General features: G+C 40.9%; 1 protein-coding gene across 1 annotated transcript in view; it reads right to left on the bottom strand.

The window, feature by feature from the left end:
* LOC133460708 (collagen alpha-1(XIV) chain-like) overlaps nt 1-5,472 on the bottom strand; it is a 205,547-nt gene extending 200,075 nt beyond the window's left edge. Inside the window, 2 exon segments of the mRNA XM_061741443.1 lie at nt 2,434-2,548; nt 5,372-5,472. Of these exon segments, the coding sequence (XP_061597427.1) occupies nt 2,434-2,515 (82 nt within the window). The 5' untranslated portion in view covers nt 2,516-2,548; nt 5,372-5,472.
* Nucleotides 5,473-17,306: the final 11,834 nt, after the last annotated feature.

The raw sequence follows: 17,306 nt of genomic DNA on the forward strand, positions 1-17,306 counted from the left end.
TTCTTTTCTTCCTTACTTCCTTCTTTACTTCCCTCCATCTTTTCTCCCTTCCTTACTCCCTTTCCTACTTCCTTCCTTCTTTTCTCCTTTCTTCCTTACTTCCTTTTTTCCTTCCTTCCATCTTTTCTCCCTTCCTTACTCCCTTTCCTACTTCCTTCCTTCTTTTCTCCTTTCTTCCTTCCTTCCTTCTTTCCTTCATTCCTTCTTTTCTCCCTGCACCCTCCCTTGACCCAAAGACAGCACAAGGGTTAATGGGTTTGTATCTGTGTTTTCTAAAAATTTCATTTTTTTGTTTCAAATGTAGTCCATTACAAATCTGTAGATATCACACCCTTGGTTACAGATAAAGAAAAGAAGGCAAAACAATGTTATGGTTTTAATATTTCAAATGATTAAAGCAGCACAAAGGAAGTATTTAGCATAAATGGTCCCTGTGGCTATGGAGGTTATTTACTTTTACAACACTATGTCCACAGTAGCTCTGTTCGCTGCCTCCAACAACACGGTGCAGTCATCATGAGAGATAACTGGGATGGGAGGCAGGGAGTTAGTCCATGCTTTCTCAAAGTAATCAAATATTCCTTCAAATGGAAATGAAATTGATATTTTAATGCAGAAAAAAAAATCATTTCTGCTGCTTTAGACAACTAATAAAAGGCATTGTCAGTGCAATTCAATGAAAATGAAAATAAATATATCTAGAATGTGGATAGTCCAGTAACAACCAGGGACTTTTTGATTGTTATGAATTGTTTTCTTGGCAGGCAATATTCTATTAAGCTTCGTCTCTATTTAAATATTACATAATAACACTAGAGCAGAGGTATTTGTAAAACAGTGTATGATAACAGCAGTATTGTGGCTCTCTGACAGCCGATGGGAGCAAACAGGTCCAGACCCGGCAGTGACCTCCCTCGGTCTAAAACCAGTTTGTGGGGTAAAAGCAATCCAGGTTTGCAAATGATATCACACAGCGGCGCCATTCACAGCCCCGACTTGCCTTCACGATACGGCGGGGCATCAGCGCGTGCACCGAGTATGCGGCTTATGTAACCATGTCAGCGGGCTTTGGTTCGCAACAGGTTCAGTCCTGTTGCAGGTTCAGCCCTTTCAGCAACCTCGGAAAGATATCCAACTCAAGACAAATTGGCTCTTCAGAACACACGCCACACCCATCAAAGTATGAAGTATGGTCAACATTAATGTATCTAGAATCCACAGAAAGGACTTCGGTATAATGAGACAAAATCAACTCATCTGAGCGGAAACAACTTAAAAAGGTCAGTCCATTATTTGCATTAAAAGGTGGTGTTTAACATTCAGTGTGATAATAACGTTAAGGAGGTTCATCTCAGACTAATCGGGTCTTGTGTGAGGTTATGCATTAATTGCCATATAAGTTAAATCAATTCAATAATCTGATAAAAAAAAATTTAAAAAAGCTGATTTAAGACAAGCCGCCCTGCTCTTATCTTGTAGAGACACTAATAAAAGACATGAATGTTCTCCAAATTAATAAATTACTTACTAGTCCCATTTGCATCCTGACTTCTACACATCTGTAATTAAAATTCACCTTTCAGACTCCCAGGAGATAAATCAACAGGTCGCAAGCATGTGAAGATAAATTATAGAGGTGAAAGAATGTGCCGCAGACGGAGCAGCATATCTCTCCATAGGAACCGTGGCTTTATGGCTTTATGGCTTTTTAGCTTGGCAGACATGTGAAGTTAAAAGAACACCGAAAGGATAGATGAAACAAAAATGAATAGTTTGAAAAGTGAAGTCAGTGTCTTCAGAGTGCAGCTGCACATCAAGAAAGTCACAGCGAAATCCGGATGTTTAACCTGCTGATTAGAACCTAAAATGAGACACCTGCACTTCCTAAAAGGGCCACACAGGTTTACTACCCCAGAAATGATTTGAAATCTTTATTATAATGGTCATTTATAAAGAATTTCTAGCCTTCCTTGGAAAAGTTAGTCTTTTTAATTCACTGTGGCATCTAGACTGTCAGATAGCAGTTCGATACCATAAGGTGAACACCGGCAACTTCCTGCTCGGCACCATGAGTAAACAAAGCCCTCGCGGGCCCCGTTGGCCATTACAGCAGCACAGTAAGCCTTGTTTAGCCCCAGGATGCCCGTCATGGATAAAACTGTGGTGAAGAATTACTTAAACCAGGACTATATGAGCTTGCAAAGCCCCTTACTACAAAACAACAGTAATCCTTACTCAAAGATTAGAGAGGTTTCTTCAGCCACACATCCTCTTGTCTTTCGGATTGGATTGGAAATGTCTGGCTTGACTTATCATTCGTCCCCCCTGGTATTTATTTATTTGGCCACACTGATTCCTTTGTGGTAAACCGGCTTTTGGCCTTGCTGAACCTGCCGCTCCTGGAGTGGCGAGCCAGCCAGGAGAGGTACTTACCTTGGCCTTGTGCTGCATGAGGGAAGAAGGTGATGAGAGCAAAGCCCAGCAGGCAGAGACTCAGGCGGACTGAGAACTCCATCCTGATGAAAGCAGACCGGAGGATACGCCAGACCTGAGGGGAGGTACAGGGGGGGGAAAAGGGGGGAAAACGGGAAGATTGGAATGGGGCAAGACAGGTGAGGGCCGATGGGAGACAGAGAAAGGTCACAATGAGAAGGGCGGGCAGAGGTCTTAAATTACCCACATGACATCTACTTATTATGGAATCATAGCTTATGATGAAATATAAATGTACTTCTATTTGGGTAACAATGAATCATGCATGTGAAGAGAAATACTTCTGAATATAATGCAGTCTAGTACACCTTTATCTAAATAATACATCGAGTAGAATTAAGACCTTGTAAAAACCATATAAAATATCAGTACGGAGCTGTAATGTTGGCCTGAGAAGGCTGGAGCGAAGTGGAGTCATTGACTCCACCCTCTAAAAAACAGCTGCTATGACATGGTTGTAAAGCACACTTTTCTACTTTTTCTCTGTTACTTTGATCAAAGCATGTTTTAGAAATGTCATAAAGAGTTAAGGGAACAGTTTCAGCTTAAAAAAAAAGATAATCATAACCCATGTCTCCTTTAAAGAAGACATTATGCAAGTTTTCTTTTTAAGTTGAGAGAATGTCCTTAACCTTTGTGGCATGCTTTGGTTTCAATACCACAGAAATAGAGAACAAAGCCTCTTTCAAACCACATCTTTACATCTCCTTTCACAACAGCACTTTCAGTGGATGAAGTCCACTCACTCGCCTTAGCTCCATCGATCGCCCCTTCAGTGAAGTGTGTCTCTTTTGCAATTACTGTTACCACTTCGAGCTACAGTAAATCAACTTCATGAAAATATGAAACGAATGATGAGGAAGCTGCATGATTTTATTGTCATTTTGCTCTGCGATGTCAGCCTGCCATCCACAAACAGCTCACTGGATTAAGATCTACATGGACCCAATCAAATCAACACATGGTTCTAATTTGCTTATATATCCTTGGATTCATACACGTGTGTGTATTTGTACTTCAATTCATTATCCATCTAATGTACTTTAGAAGTTGTTTGCATTTGTAATGCCAATTTTAAAAGCAGTGCACCCTGCAGAAGGCAGGGATGAAGTTAAATCAAGTGCCTGACTCCACATTTAATCCCCTTCATATTTCCTCATATTCCACCAAATTTTGCAGCTTTGATTTTTTTTTTCCAATTCACATGCAAATTACTTCTCAATAAAGTAGAACAATGTTCATGCTAGGCTGAATCAGTGTGGTTGCAAGAAAGTGAAACGTATTACACACAACACATAAACATTCAGAAAACATGTCTGACTCTGGGCTGACCAATGGGGAAGCTTCCGCCCACTGCGGGATGTTTGTGTCAAAATGATTCAATCAAAAAAAAAAAGACTTCAAAACTTTTTTCACTTCAATCAAAAATAAAATCACTTCAAATCGAAAGAAATATTTTAAATTAAAAAAAAGTGTTCAAATGCAATTTTTTGGGTCTCAAATATTTTTTTGCATTCAAACACTTTTTCTTTGATTGAAAAAGTTTTTTTTTATTGAAGTGATTTTTTTTATTGAAAATATTTTTTTCTTTTTGAAGCAACTTCTTTTTTTATTAAATGATAAAGACACAAATGTCCTACCCATAATATGGCCCAAACACAAAAAAACACTACTTCAATCAAAAAAGTTGCTTCAAAGAAAAAAAACTTCTATCAGAGAAAACATTTCCAATTAAATAAAAACAGTGTTAAAATGCATTTTTTGAGTCTCAAATGTTTTTTTGCATTCAACCACTTTTTTTCTTCTTCTGATTGAAGCAATCTTTTTTTTTGATTGAATAATTAAGACACAAATCTACCTCCATAGAATATCTGCGCATTTATATTAAGTTCACTAAGCTACTTAAAAACATTTGACAATACATGTTTAGTTGCAAACATATGGTTGTTTTGGAGTTCAGTACAAATTTGAATCTATTCCAGTGGAAAATGAGCAACTGCTGTGCCTTAAAAGTATAGTTGAAAAACACTAGTGGATCGAAATGTGTCCAATCCACGTCGTGAAGTGTTTCTGTCTGTTTGGAATGAGCCACATGTGAGTGTTTCAAGCTGCACGGAGCGTGAAACGCGCACCTCCAGGGGGCTGGAGTTGCTGCCGCTGCTGCTGCTGCGGATCCAGCTGTCACCTGGATGCGTCTGCGTCTCCACCTCAACACGCACCAGACACGCGCCTGTCATGAAAACACGGATCCTCCTTTCAAGCGGATCAACGCAACATCTCGCTTTGAAAAGCGCGCATCGTTTTCAGCCGCAGACAACTTCATTGTGTCAATCAATTTTCAGCAAATCCATAAACTTCAGTGCAAGCTGAACTAGTAGTGACAAAACAGCTCGGTTTGTAATGTCTCACCAGACCAATCTTCCCTAAGAGAAGACTACCTCGAGAAAAAATTCTCAATTTAATTACTTTTACATTATTAGGTTATACATTTTGAGCCCTACCAGGTTTTTGGCATCGCCAAAGATGTTACAGTGTGTCCTTGCATCTCCCTGCTACAACCTACTAGTTATACCCTAGTATTTGTTATTACGCACTAAATACACTAGTATTTGTTATTACGCACTAAATACACTAGTATTTGTCATTACGCACTAAAAGCACGCATGGTATCACCTATACGCATCACTTTTCGTAAATTATTATCATCGGGTAAATGGAAGCAGAGGAAGTTTTCCCTAATTGGATTGAGCACAGGTGCGAGCAGCAGCCCGGTGCGCGCGGAGCTCCGTGCGTCGGGCAGGAACGGTGCTGGTGCGGGTGCGGGTGTGAGGTCTGGCTGCATGGATGTGCGCATTGTGCGGCGGAGTGCAGAGTTTACCTCCTCGGACCAGAGCGTCGCCGGGTTCTGCACCTTTTTCCTCCGGACAGCTCAGTGACAGCTGCGTTAATCCACAAAGCGACTCTCCGCGCAACAACTACTCCGCCGTAGACCTGGAGGCAAGTTACACTCTGTGACGCACGGCCGCGCTGCTTACACATTTCAAAATAAAATCCCTTAGTTGCTTTAGCAGTGGTGGGGCTTCTGTTCCAGTAAAATCCACCTAGGTTGTTATCCAGAGAGTAATACTTTAGGTATCAGATTATTATGCTTCAAGTATTGCATCTGAATCTTACGGAAGAGTATTAGGGCAGAAAGAGCAGAAAGATTATTTGAGAGGGGAAGATTTTTTTTTATTGTGCACTTCAACAATCGAAGTTGAAGTACAATTTCGAGAAAAAAGTCGAAATGTCGAGAAAAAAGTCGAAATGTCGAGAATAATGTTGAAATACAATTTCGAGAAAAAAGTTGAAATTTGTTGAATAAAGTCAAAATTTCGCCCTTTTTCTCAACATTTCAACTTTATTCACAAAATTTTGACTTTTTTCTCGCGAAATTTCGACTTTTTTCGCGACATTTCGACTTTTTTCTCGACATTTCGACTTTTTTCACGAAGTGCATAATGAAAATAAAATCTTCCTCTAAAATATTATTTTAATTTTTTCTCCTGCCTGGCCCTAATACTCTTCCGTAGAATCTAATATCTTTATAATATCGTTATAAGGTATTTGAACAAAAAGCATCAGCAAAATTGAATAAAACGTAATGTATTGAATTCCCTATCATAGCTGAGACATCTACAGTAGCTATTATAACTTTAACTATAAATATCAGTCATGGATAAATCTTGAAAGTGGACATTTTGAACAGAAATAGACATAATTTCAAAAAGTAGCTTTCGAGAGTTTTTTTTGTTTTTTAGATTAATTAATTATTCTTTTAATCCCAACACACACAAAAACATTTATAGTCTTTATTTTAAACCTAAACAGACAAGAAGACGTCCTACAGCTGTGAATACCATGCTTGTAAGAGAATAGACAACATCATTTCATATACTTTTTATGGCAAGGTCATTTGCTGTCAAGATAAATAAATTCATCATTTTAAGCCCTGAGATGGTTTTCATAGTATTTTTTAAATTATTAGTATAATTAATATCATACATTATTTTTTTAATCAATATAATTTCTCTTTCAATACAATCAGAGCATATGATCGCATTAAATTGCTCCGAACGCATTCATTTCCATTTTAATTTGAAGGGGAGCTTTGCTCTCTTCCGGTGTGGCTTGGCTCACCTCAGCCAGCTTTATTGGCTCTGATCGTTGGTCTCTTCTCAGTTGAGACTTGCAGCCGACTGATGGGTGTTTCCCGCTCCATTCACCACCCCTGCAGCTATTCATTCCTTTTAGCCTGTTTAATGCAAGGCGAGGCAGCAGAAAAATGCGTTTGAGAGGCTGCAAGGACATAATCTGTATTTCTGTGACCCCTGGATCCATATGCAATACAGCCCGGGGCTCTTCAGGGGCCCCAGTTAATATGTCTCTTTCACTTCTGGCACGGTGGCTCTAAGTAAAAGTGTGGACCATGGAATAATATAGCTTTTTTACTTTCACACAAGTTTGTGTGAGAGTAAAACAAAGCAAGTGTAATGAAGTCACCAAATCATACCTGGAATGTCTAATTTCGAGCTACCATTACACCTTGATATGAATTAAAAGACCCAAGTAAATCAGAATTATTCAACTTTGTCCAGGTTGTAGGTTGTATGTCATTAACTATTATTAAAGGCCTTGAATTCCTTTAGATATTTTACAGGAACAGAGTAACAGGCACACGGACCAGCAGCCACGGATGTGCAGGTGTCCTTATCTCTGAGATTGAGACCTGAATGAGTAATGGGGCCTCTGTTTTCTGAGGGTGAGGGTTAAGTCTCTCCGCTCCACAGTTATTATGGGTTTGTTTGCTGTGTGTGTAGCCTTTAACAGGAGAAATCGAGGTCTCTGAAGTCTCTCACATTATCATAGTTATAAATATTTAACAGTGAAATCCTGAGCATTCCCCTTCAGATGTTGAGTTTCATGGCTTCAAACTGCAGCTTGAATAAACAACGTAAACAAAGGGTTTTCATGGGTTTTTCTCAATAGGACTTCGTATCCAAACGGTGCAGTTTTGCAAGGTATTGCTCCTCAAAGGTCAATAAAGGGTCATTTTTAAAAGGGGAGAAAAGAAAATCCCATTGGTTGTGCTTGAAACTCCTTATTTGGGTGTTAGACATCAATTCAAAAACAGAAATTTAACAACCTCGTCACTTTGAGGTGGTTCAGTATGAACATTTATAATTCAGTGAGATGTTCAGATTTGCAGATGAACTGCTTTTTAAAAGAGGCACACTCCCACCTAAAGTTGAGTTTGATTAAATAGCTAAGTCCACATCCTAAAACTGGTTGATATAAACAAAGCAACAAAAACACTACTCAGTGCAGTTACATGCACTTCTAAATCAAGCTATTGGCAACAATCAGAGTTCCAAGAATACATGCGGGAGAAAACATTTAATTTTTGAGTGAGGTGCATTCGAATCCGCGACGCTAGGTGGCGCCACAAACACTTTTGCGTTGGCGTTCTTCCGGTACAATTAGTAAGAAAGCGCGAAGGAGGAAAAAAACGTGAAAAAATAGACGCTTACAGCCAGAGCCGTCTGGGAGATTTGCGAGGCCCTGTGCGGAATGGCTCGGGGGGGGCCGTCGCGCGTGAGCGTAGCGAGCGCGCGCAAAATTTTGGGGTTTTTTGGGTCGGATCGGGTGTCTATATGCGCAATTTTAACTCTCCAATTAGCAAAATACTGGATACCTTCCCCTGCCTCATCATCATTTGACTTGCCTCGACGCGGGGCCCCACGGCTGCTTGAGACCCGGTCGGATTGGTGATTTTTGTGACAAATTTATCAAACGAGCCTTTCAGAGAGGCATTAAACTCTTCCATTTTCTTTAGTTTTTTTCTTTTTTCATCCCCTGATGGAAATTTCCTGAATCTGTCTCGTTCTCTCGACATTGTGTGACAGTTTGTTCCAACTCCACCCGTCTGGATCAGAGCAGCTTGTGTCTGCGCTTGGTCTGATCAGTTGTATTGAACAACAGACACGCGTCATCATTGCACATATATTTTATTGATATGCACAGACTAGTACACATTTAGGTCTGTAATGGAATGTGACTGTTGATATTTATAAGGGAAAAAACGAAAACAAAAAACGAAAAAAAAAAAAAAAAAAAAAAATTTTTTTTTTTTTTTCTTGGGGCGCGAGGCCCCGTGCGGTCACACGGTTCGCACACCCCTTGCGGCGGCTCTGCTTACAGCTTTGTAAATGTCGTACATACTAAGCTGATCATGTTGCAGAGTGCAGCAAAGTCTCCCTCTTCTTCTTCTGTTACCGTGTTGAGTAGCTCGGCTAAGCCTGGGTTGGTATACATGCTGGAATAATTCGAATTAGGACGCATTATTTGGCAATGAGAGCTTCAGTTCAGTTCGACTACAGCCCGGCTAATGTGTATACATGGCTTTCAAAAATGTGATATCGGTCGGATTAAGGCAAGAAGAATAGAAAAAGAAGAACAATAAGCTTTGTTGGCCAAGTATGAACATGCCAGACAGGGAATTTGTCTTCAGTTGTTCGCTCACTTCAGCCAGATTTAAAGGAGCTTGAGGCAGGATTTATGAAAAAAATTTGTATACGTTTTAAGTTTTCTAGTAATAATGTCAGATGAAGCGTTCCAAACCAAAAAGAATGAGCCCTCTAGTGTATCTCTCTGTTGCCTTGAACAGGCTGTGTGCTGCAAAATGTGCTGTAATTGTGGGGCCGAATTTCCCGCGCTGTCCTGCGGATGTGACGTCACATGACGCTGCATGTGCGTTCTCCCCGTTCTCCCGTGCCGGCTTCACTGTTGGCTGCAGTACCTCCGATGGCCGTCGTGGCGAAGGGTGGCGCTAGAGAGTCTCATTTCTTAAAAGGAGCCTCATGCTCCTTTAAATAGTTGCAAACAGTAATAGACAAATGGCTCTTATTAACATATATACAAAAAAAAAAGAAAGAAAAAAGGTAAAAGGTGCAGCAGTATGAGGAAGACATGGTTATTTAAAGGTGCATTGTTACAGCATATGATTGTGGTTATTATTATTATTATTGCACAGTGATTGATTACTCTGAGACTGAGTGATGAGAGTTCATCAGAGCAACAGTTTGGGGGAAGAAACTGTCTCTGTTTCTGGAGGTTTTGGCGTCCAGAGCTCTGTAGCGCCGTCCAGAGGGGAGGAGTTCAAACAGACTGGGTGTGAGGGGTCTGCAGAGATGTTACTGTACCTGCCTGTTTCCTGCTCCTGGACAGGTACAGGTCCTGGATAAATGGGAGGTTAGTCCCAATTATCCTCTCTGCAGACCTAATTGTCCATTGCAGTCTGTGCCTGTCTAGTTTGGTGGCTGATCCGAACCAGACAGTGATGGACGTGCAGAGAACAGACTGGATGATGGCAGAATAGAAGGTGGTCAGCAGCTGCTGTGGCAGGTTAAACAATTCGATTTTCTGTTCATGTGCATGTAAACGTACTGACGGTTAAAAGGGGAGCTGCTGCACCGTAATTGTGTAGTATTTCCACCGAAGCTTCTGTGACGTGTCATTTAAAATCCCAGGAAACTTTATCAACATTTTTAAAAAAGGGTCATGATGGGTTACCTTTGATTTGTAATGGCTTTACTGCAAGAACAGTTGCTGGAGACTATATGAACTGTATTAGAATTATGTTTTAGATAGACATTTAAGCATCTTTTATCAAAAGTATTAAAAGGATTAAATGTGTTGGAAAAGTCTAAACTAAAAATAATAATAGCACAAACAATTAATGACAAAATCTAAGCTGCAGCACACCTGGCAGCAGCTGGAACAGAAGTAAATCGTATATAAAGTTATCATTTCAAATCCCCTAATTGTACAAAAAACGTGCTTTGGGAAATATAAATCAATTCATGATGCCAAAATTTCTTCCAAACATTAGATTTTTATTGTGTGAACTTAGTCTCCTTTTTGTGAATATTCTGGACTCGTCGTCTTCATCGCAAATAACCCGCAGAGCTAAGGCATCATTATGGGAAGGGACACTACTCCACTGGCAGCAAAGGGGAGAACTAAGATGCAAATGAACTCAAATCATATTTCTATTTTTGCTGAAACTATGACCCTGTTCACCTGCAGTCACAAACAACATGCCTTGATTGTCCCTGAATGGAAAATAATGATGGTGTAGACCCCAGCTGAGGGAAGAAATGGTTATAGGAGAGGAATAAGTCTATAATATATAAATGAACAAGATAGAAGGCACCAGACTGTAGCGTGAAACTTGAATGCTTAAGAATTGTACAGATTCTAAAATATTGTCCCAAACAAGTGTAAATATCCATTTTCTAAGACTGAAACAAACAATTTAAAATAAAGGCAACAAATTGTGTGGATATATATATATATATATATATATATATATATATATATATATATATATATATATATATATATATATATAAATGACGTAATTTTGCTTATTAAGAAAACCTTTTTTCATTGTCCTAGTTTAGCTCTCAACAGGGTTATCATTAAATTTGGCTCGCCATCCTAATTCCTTTCATTACAAACGATTTGTCTGGTTCCTCTGGATTCAACTTGATTTCCGAGGTGTAGTATCAGACACAAAGGGAACTGCCTCTGGACACCACTGGATAGGCGAACAATCAGTCAGAGAAATTAAACATGTGACGTAGGTGGAGTGACAACCAGTGTACTGTATGTCAGTTTTGTAGTTATAACTGGATTCAAGATTATTCGAGTTATTAGAAATTCTGCAGCCATCGTGGCTAAATATGGAGCTCCTGTATCCTGTTCCTTGTGTATCTGTTTCATGGTTTTAACTTGTTACCTTTGTGTTATAAGAACTTTGTGAGCATTCTCTGTGAAAAATGCTGTTGAAATGGCAGTGAATAACATTCAAAAAGCTGAATTCAATGACGTTTCCTCACCATGTTGTCGGCCTTCGTCTGGCCCTCCTTGACCAAATTATCTTGGGCAACCCTAGGCACAGTTCCTGGGTACACAAACCCCTCTAAAGGTGACAGTTTCAGGAGGATAGCCTTTATCTTTTATTTGATTATTTTATGGCATGTCAAACAAGAAGAATGTCTAGAGCAGTGTTTCCCAATCCTGGTCCTCTGGGCCCCCTGTCCTGCATGTTTCAGATGTTTCCAGGCTTCAACACACCCGATTCAAGTTAACGGGCCTCATTAACTTGTCATCAAGGTTCCCACAACTCTGTCATAGCCATCAATTCCAAAGTCTCTGCCCTTTTCACTGTTGAGCTACATTTCAGATATTACAATTGATACTGAAAGTCCGCGAGAGTTGTTGGAGGTACTGTTTGATATTGTGGAAATTGGCAGAATAGATAATTGGTCCTGTCGTCAGGAATCTGACGACAATTGGCCTGGGTTTGTCTCCTCCGGGTCTCCCAGTGCAGTGAGCTCTCTCCATCTCCTGATGAAGGCTTAACTTTTCAGTCCTTTTCCTCCATCTCAGCCCAGGTGTCGTGTGGCGACTCAGGAATCCCATCGATGACTAGATTGTTTCTCGAGACCAGATTGGATTGCCCCTCCAGGTACTCCATCTTATCGGCCAGCAGGCTGTCACAAAATTTAGAGTTGCAGCGCTCACCATGTTTAACACTTTCTGTTTTGACGTCGTCCACATCTTTCTCAGTGAACTGCAGGCTGGTTTTAATTTTATATTTTTATCCCAATTTTTTCCCCATCTTATCACCCAGTGCTCCTACAGTACCTAAGTGACAGTCCTGGGCATTGATCCCTCTACCAACCCCGGGAGGGTCCACTCTGAGCTCAAGTCTCCTCCTTAACTTGAGGAGTGAGCAGGCTGCTTCTTTTCACCAGACAGGGTGATTGTAAAGCCCAGGACTGCTGCATGTTTTTGTGAGGGTAGCTCACATTAGCTACCCAAGGGAACACGAGGAGAGCGTGCAAACTCCACACAGAAAGGCCCTTTCACCAACCCCACCCAGGGTGTGGGCGCTGAAGTCGTGGAGGAACTTAACACGCACTGAACGCCCACAGCGTCCCCGGTGGGAATCTAACCCAGGACCTTCTAGCTGTGAGACGGCTGCAACACCCACCCCTACTCAGTTCATGGATGAACTTACCTCAGGGATGGCCAGTCCTGGTCCTCGATAGTCTCCATCCAGCATGTTTTAGATGTTCCCCTGCTTCCCCACACACAAATGACATTAATCCAGTGTTGCAGTCCTTGAAGACAAGATGACCCTTCATTTAAATCAGGTGTGTTGAGGATGGGAACCATCTAAAACACGAGCGGTCGATGAGGGCCGTGTCCTGCATGTGGTAAATGTGTCCCTGCTGAAAGACAAAGCTGAGAGACATGGCCGTGTCATTACCAGACTTGTGTAGACCTTGATGAAGTGTTTGTCACAGGTGGATTTTAGGATCCAAGTGCAGGACAAAGATAAGTAAAGTTTAGAAAAGTCTTTGACTGAAATAACACCAGGAAGGATTTTCAGGCTTTGGAAGACTTGAGGATCCAACAGAAAAGAGTACTGACTGGCAGGCTAGTGAGTTCCCTTGAACAGGCAAACTATTCCTTTAGGTGTTTGATGATGGCGACAACACCATGGATGGACTAGCTGGAATCGTGATAGAGACAGAAGCCGTATCAGAACCTGGCAGACCATCAGCGGGGCAAACTATATCCAGAGAGAGCAGACGAAAGCCTTGTTGTGGATGGGCAGAAGGTCAGGGAAAAGACAAGAAGACCTTATCAGGAGCAATCCGGGTCAAAACCACGACGTCAATCCGATACTGAGTGCTGGTAAGTAGTGCATGCTGCAAAGACAATCAGGCACGGAGTGAGGCCTCAGTGCAGCTTAAATGCGGGCTGATGAGCAGTGAGGAGCTGCAGCTGGGACCATGAGATGGTGTGGCGGAGAGGTGAATGAACTCACTCACCACAAAAAGGCTGTGTGACAATATTGATAACGATCTTTAATCTTTAATTGGAATCAGGTGTGTTGAAACAGGGACACGTCTAAAACAGGCCTGGTCCTCGAGAAGACCCTAGTAATTAAAGACTAAAGACTAAAGAATTAAACAAATGAGATGCAAGAAATAAAATTTGCAGTGCATTACGGATTATGAAATGCAGCAGGAAATAAAAATGTTTCCAACCTTGACTTAAAGCAACTAAGAGTTTCAGGAACCCTTATGTACTCTGGGAGTTTGTTCCACAGGTGGGGAGCATAAACGCTGAACTGTGATTGGTTCTAAATAACACTGTGATGGTAAGGACACAGCCATTTCTAACAGGGTTGTGTTTAAGCCCAGGAATAACCCGACCCAGTTTTAGATGTTAGCCCAACATCCCTAAACTGCAGATAGTTTTGTAGTCAACTGTGAAAAGACGGATGTGCAGGTCGGTGTCCATTTTCACCTCAGCGGATTCAGAAGCATCCGTTTCCCTGAACCTATCTGAAATGTTTGAGAAAAACACCTTAATCTTGTGCTTCCGCTGACCAAGAGCAGGAGATCTGAGGAACCAGTTTTACACTTAGTCAGAAGCCTAAAATGCCCAGTCTTACGTACCACATCATTACGCTTTGCACTTTAAAGCTGTTCTCGCCCATCTGAATCTGATTTTCTCATTTGCTGTTTTGGATTCGACAGGTTTGCCACAGAAGCCTCCTGTTTACATGCCATTTATTCAGCTTTCCACCACAATGACAGCACAAGAAGTTGATGTTGGCATTGCCGGTGATCACAATTTTTCTTGAGATGCAGTTATGTGGCTGTAACACGTGATATACTGTCATCATTTCTATCATGATTTGATTGGTGAGTCTGGATTTAAATATTATGTCATTTCCATTGTCTTCAGTATTGATTTTATCTTTTTTTTTTTTCTGGGAGCCATTTATTTATACATTTATTGACATTTTTCAAAAACATCAGTATGCAAGTATCTTGAAAGATCATTTTTTTTACAAAACCTAGATATATGCATGACAATATACTCACACAAGCAGTTGGGTAAAGAACCCTCACCTCATTTGCATGATGATGTTTCAGCTGTGTCAAGGCTTACAAACCCTCCACTCACCTTCCCCTGCCCTCTAATTTGCATTTCCTCTTCATTATAACTCTGAATTTATTAAGCAAAAATCAATAATAGATCAAAGCTGAAAAAAACCTGCAGCATATTAAAAACCCAGATGATTTCCATCAGATTAAAAAGTATCACGTATTATCATAAGCCATTATGCCTATCACAGAAAGGTTTACGGTGCGTTTTTGGACTTTAATAACTGAACAGACTATTTGAGTTCATTATTTAAAAAAGAAAAACGTTTTAAATATTTAATTTCCAATTAGTGTTTTTATTTTTTTATCAGTTCAGTGTCATAGCTTTCAGGGTCCAAATGTCCACAAAGTAAGTCTCTCTAGTGGAGTTTGAAACATAAGATCTGAACATGCAGCATATGCATGTGGTTTAGTGTTGGGCAGCATGATGTGGATGTGACATCACGGTGCTCCATGCTTCACCAATACAAACAAATGAGCAGCAATGATACATATTGTGTCCTCATGGACAACGCTACACCTCACATCCACCCAATACGCTCAGTGGTGTAGGACAGTAGACAAAGCCCGCCATAAAAGTAGAAATGCATGCATTATTTATGTATTTAACAGGTTGACAAAGAGTGTATAGTGTCCCCGGTTCGACTCCCAGGCCCAGCGAGGTCTTTCTGTGTGGAGTTTGCATGTTCTCCCCGTGCTTGCGTGGGTTTCCTCCGGGTACTCCGGTTTTCTCCCACAGTCCAAAAACATGCATGCTAGGTTAATTGGTGATTCTAAATTGCCCGTAGGTGTGAGTGTGAGTATGTCTGGTTGTTTGTCTGTATATGTGGCCCTGTGATGGACTGGCGACCTGTCCAGGTGAACCCCTGCCTCTCGCCTGAAAATAGCTGGGATAGGCTCCAGCAGACCCCCGTGACCCTGCAAAGAATAAAGCGGGTATAGATAAAGGATGGACAAAGAGTGTATAGCCTGGCATCTTTAGCCATCTATTTAGATTTGTGAAGTAGCACAAATAGGAGCAATCATGTGACCATACTCGTGTAAAACTCCGGTTGTTGCCCGGGCAACTGCCGGACATCTCCCACGCCTGGTCCACCTCTGTGTTGGTGCTGAATGTGTCTCCACAAGTTGAGAGCTTAACGGTCTCACCTGGAAACTCGAGAAATGTCCTACTCATCACGAGGACAAGTAGTGATTATGATGCAGGAGCCCGAGAAAGTTTGACCTGCAATTGTTAAAACTCCTTGCTTTCCTCCTTCTCTGAGTTGGCAGGCTGAGCGGAGACCACTTTATATATGTTAAAGCAAGAGAAAATGTGTTTTTCATAATAGGTCCCCTTTAAGGCAGAAAGTTCAACAGGTTAGTTATAAGCCGAACATATGTATATTTATATTCCACCCTCGCCTGTACCTCTGGGGGAGTGCCCTTCTTCACGCTCGGGTCCTCTAACAGAAGTCTGTGACTTGAGGGTTCTGTACAGTATTTTTTGCTCTAGAACTGCACTCTTCTGGACTGAGATCTCTGATGTTTGTAGTGGGATCTGCCGGAGCACCACTGCTGTCGTCATCTTCCACATTTTCTCCAGCTCTTCCTTGAACCCCTGGTACTTCTCCAGTTTCACGTGTTCCCTCTTCTTGATATTGCCGTCGCTTGGGATCGCCACGTCAAGCACCACTGCTCTCTTCTGGAGTTTGTCGACCACCACTACGTCTGGTTGGGTAGTCATCTCCAGTTTATCGGTCTGGATCTGAAAGGATCTGAAAGTCCCACAGGATATTTGTTCTTTCATTCTCCATCACCCGTGGAGGCGTCTCCCACCACATAAGTGTTGTCTGCCTCTGTGTGACGAACTAATGATCTCTGTATGGAGCCTCCCCCTGCACATGCGCCTCAGCCAGAAGATGATCTGATGGACTGATTTCAAGCAGCATATTCTTCATCAGTGCTGCCACCACCTGGTAAAATGTGGACTTTTTTCATTCTGTCTTTAGTGTGGTAGAACCTACGTGAAAGCCTTGTAACCAGTACTCGAGTTGTAAAAGAAAATCAGGGGGGATGGTGGATTTTATCATATGGGGACAGATAATTTGTGCTGATTACAAATAATATAATATATTACAAATAATAGCAGTGACCAAAACACCTGCAGAAATACTGCAGGAATGACATAGCAGCAGTTAAATGCAGCCTTCTGTAAGCTTTAAATATCCACTGGGCTTACATCAAATACATCAAAACACAACAATAAAAACAGTTTTCTGAACTTATCAATATGATTCTGTCTTTCACAGGATAAGTAAAATGGATCACTGCAAAAACTCATAAGAATATTTGTCCTATTTCTAGTTAAAATGTCTCATTTTAGTAAAAAAATCTTATTACACTTAAAACAAGACTCATCACTGGAAAAAACAACAATTTTCACCTGTTTCAAGTAGATTTTCACTTAAAATTAGCAGACAAATCTGCCAGTGGAACAAGATTTTTTTACTTGTAATGAGAAGATAAATCTTGTCCAACTGGCAGATTTTCCTACTTATTTCAAGTGAAAATTTACTTGAAACAGGTGAAAATTGTCAAATAAGTTATTTTTCTGGTTATGACTCTAAATGTTGAAATAGCAGTAAAACCACATTCTTTGATGAAATGACATAATGGATGGGAAGGGGGGATGGCAGTTTTACAGGGAGGGATGATTTTGACCATTTTTATTTCAGGGGGGATACCATCCCCCCT

The sequence above is a fragment of the Cololabis saira genome, chromosome 15 (assembly GCF_033807715.1).
Source record: "Cololabis saira isolate AMF1-May2022 chromosome 15, fColSai1.1, whole genome shotgun sequence".
Lineage (NCBI taxonomy): Eukaryota > Metazoa > Chordata > Actinopteri > Beloniformes > Belonidae > Cololabis > Cololabis saira.